Here is a 1,973-nt window from a genome sequence, read left to right on the forward strand (position 1 = left end):
TATTGGTTATTTAGTATTTGTTTATTATTTAATTAGTTATTATTATTATTATTATTATATTTATTATTATTATATTTATTATTATTAGTAGTAGTAATGATATAGTATTTATTATTAGTTTTTATTGTTATAATTTATCAAATTATATTTATAGCTGCAACAAAAGCTATATAAAAATAAGTACTTTTGACGTGATTGATGGATGTGATTCAAAAACCAAATGATTGATGGATGTGATGTTTTTGATATTTTGACGTGATTCAAATTACCAAATTATATTCTCCCAGCTAACTGCATCATTTTCTCTCATTAATTTCCATAGGTTGTTTGTGCTGGCAATTGGATACTCTCCTTGCAATTCTACCATTATAAAATGGTTACCATTCACGTGTGCAATTGTAATTATTTTTTTTCTGGGAACTCGTGAGGGCCTCTCCAAAGCGAAAAACAAGTAGAACTGTTTCTTTTTTCTTGAGAGAAAAAATGAACGATCACATTAAATTTGTTTCTTTTTTCTAAATATACTTTGAGAAACGTGCCACCTACAAAGTAATCGGGTAGCATTCGGAAAAACTTTCTCGCATGCATTCATCAGAGCTAACTCCCTGTCCGTAACTATAACATGTGGTTGTTGCATGCTCTTCTCATCTAGAGTTGATTTTAAACAGTTTAATGCCCAAAGATATTTCTCCTCTGTTTCTTTACGCATAACTGCAAAAGCTATGGAGATTGTCTTGTTGGTAGAAGTTACACCAACAATTTCAAGAAAAGGCAATTTATACTTGTTCGTATTGTATGTGACATCCATAAGCAACACATGTGGAAAATCAAGGAAGTACTTGTATGAGATTTTAGGAACAAAGAATAAGTCTTCCAACATGTTTGAAACTCTATTGGTAGAAATTTCAAAAGTATACCCTTTATCATTTAAATGAGACATTAGCACATCCATCAAAGATTTCCCTTTATGATCCGTTGCTCGAATTTTATCACGTGCGTTATATATGTTTTTAATTGTAGAGACATTATTTTCATCACGCTCCTTCATAACACCTAAAATATCTTTTGGGAACACACCCTTCCCCGTCAACTCTGCCACCAATTGGTGTTCATTAGGTGTCAATCGTTTGAGGATTGGGTGTCCCTCCATATATTCTCCGGGTGGATGATTATGCTCACCAGGTTTTACTTTTAACGTCCAAGAACCATTCTTTTTTGAAAATTTCCCTACCATTTCAAACAGGCAATTTATCTTTCTAGTGCCGGTCTCTCTACTTGAATCTTTATCTGATTTATACACACCACCACGATCACACATAAGTACAACTTTAGACACGTAGCCATTTTTAGCTTTCGATCTTTTAGTCACAATAGCGTAGCCAAGACTACGTCCGGTGTTTCTAACCCATTCCATCAACTCTTCACGAGACTTGAACACCTAAAAGTGAACTAATATTAGTTACAAAATATTAGGTGAACAAGCTTAAGTAGTTACAAAATATATATTATCCAAACAAACTCATTTAAACTAAAACAAGACCCTTAACCTAGCTAGATTATATAACTAAGTTGAAACTTGAAACATGGGAATTAAAAACTATACCTGATCTGTTGAAAATCCAGACATCTCTTTAACTGTAGAGAGTGAAGGCTACTACCGAAGCTCCTCTTTTAAAGGGTCATAAAGCTTAAAGAAAAGTAGGATCTCCTCCTTAGTTTTCACAGGTGGGGGAACTGGCTGTGAATCCTACATCAAAAAAGAAGTAAGTGAAACTAATAGCATAATTTTTTTATATAACAATGTAAGAAAGATTTAAAGGTGTACGACTATACATGAATGCATATCAATAATTTGAGGCACCAATAATATGAGGCACCAATAATATGATCATTTAACACGGTTTTTTTTTTAATTTTAATAATAATAATAATAATAATAATAATAATAATAATAATAATAATAATAATTCATT

General features: G+C 31.6%; 1 protein-coding gene across 1 annotated transcript; it reads right to left on the reverse strand.

Annotated features, from left to right (window-relative positions):
• Positions 1–496: 496 nt before the first annotated feature.
• LOC110932743 (PKS-NRPS hybrid synthetase CHGG_01239-like) lies at positions 497–1,627 on the reverse strand. Its single transcript, XM_022176000.1, has 2 exons — positions 1,604–1,627; positions 497–1,438 (listed from the first exon to the last, which is right to left on the reverse strand). Exons 1-2 carry the CDS (start codon positions 1,625–1,627, stop codon positions 497–499), a joined length of 966 nt encoding a protein of 321 aa, XP_022031692.1.
• Positions 1,628–1,973: the final 346 nt, after the last annotated feature.

Source organism: Helianthus annuus, chromosome 3 (genome assembly GCF_002127325.2).
Source record: "Helianthus annuus cultivar XRQ/B chromosome 3, HanXRQr2.0-SUNRISE, whole genome shotgun sequence".
Taxonomy (NCBI): Eukaryota; Viridiplantae; Streptophyta; class Magnoliopsida; order Asterales; family Asteraceae; genus Helianthus; species Helianthus annuus.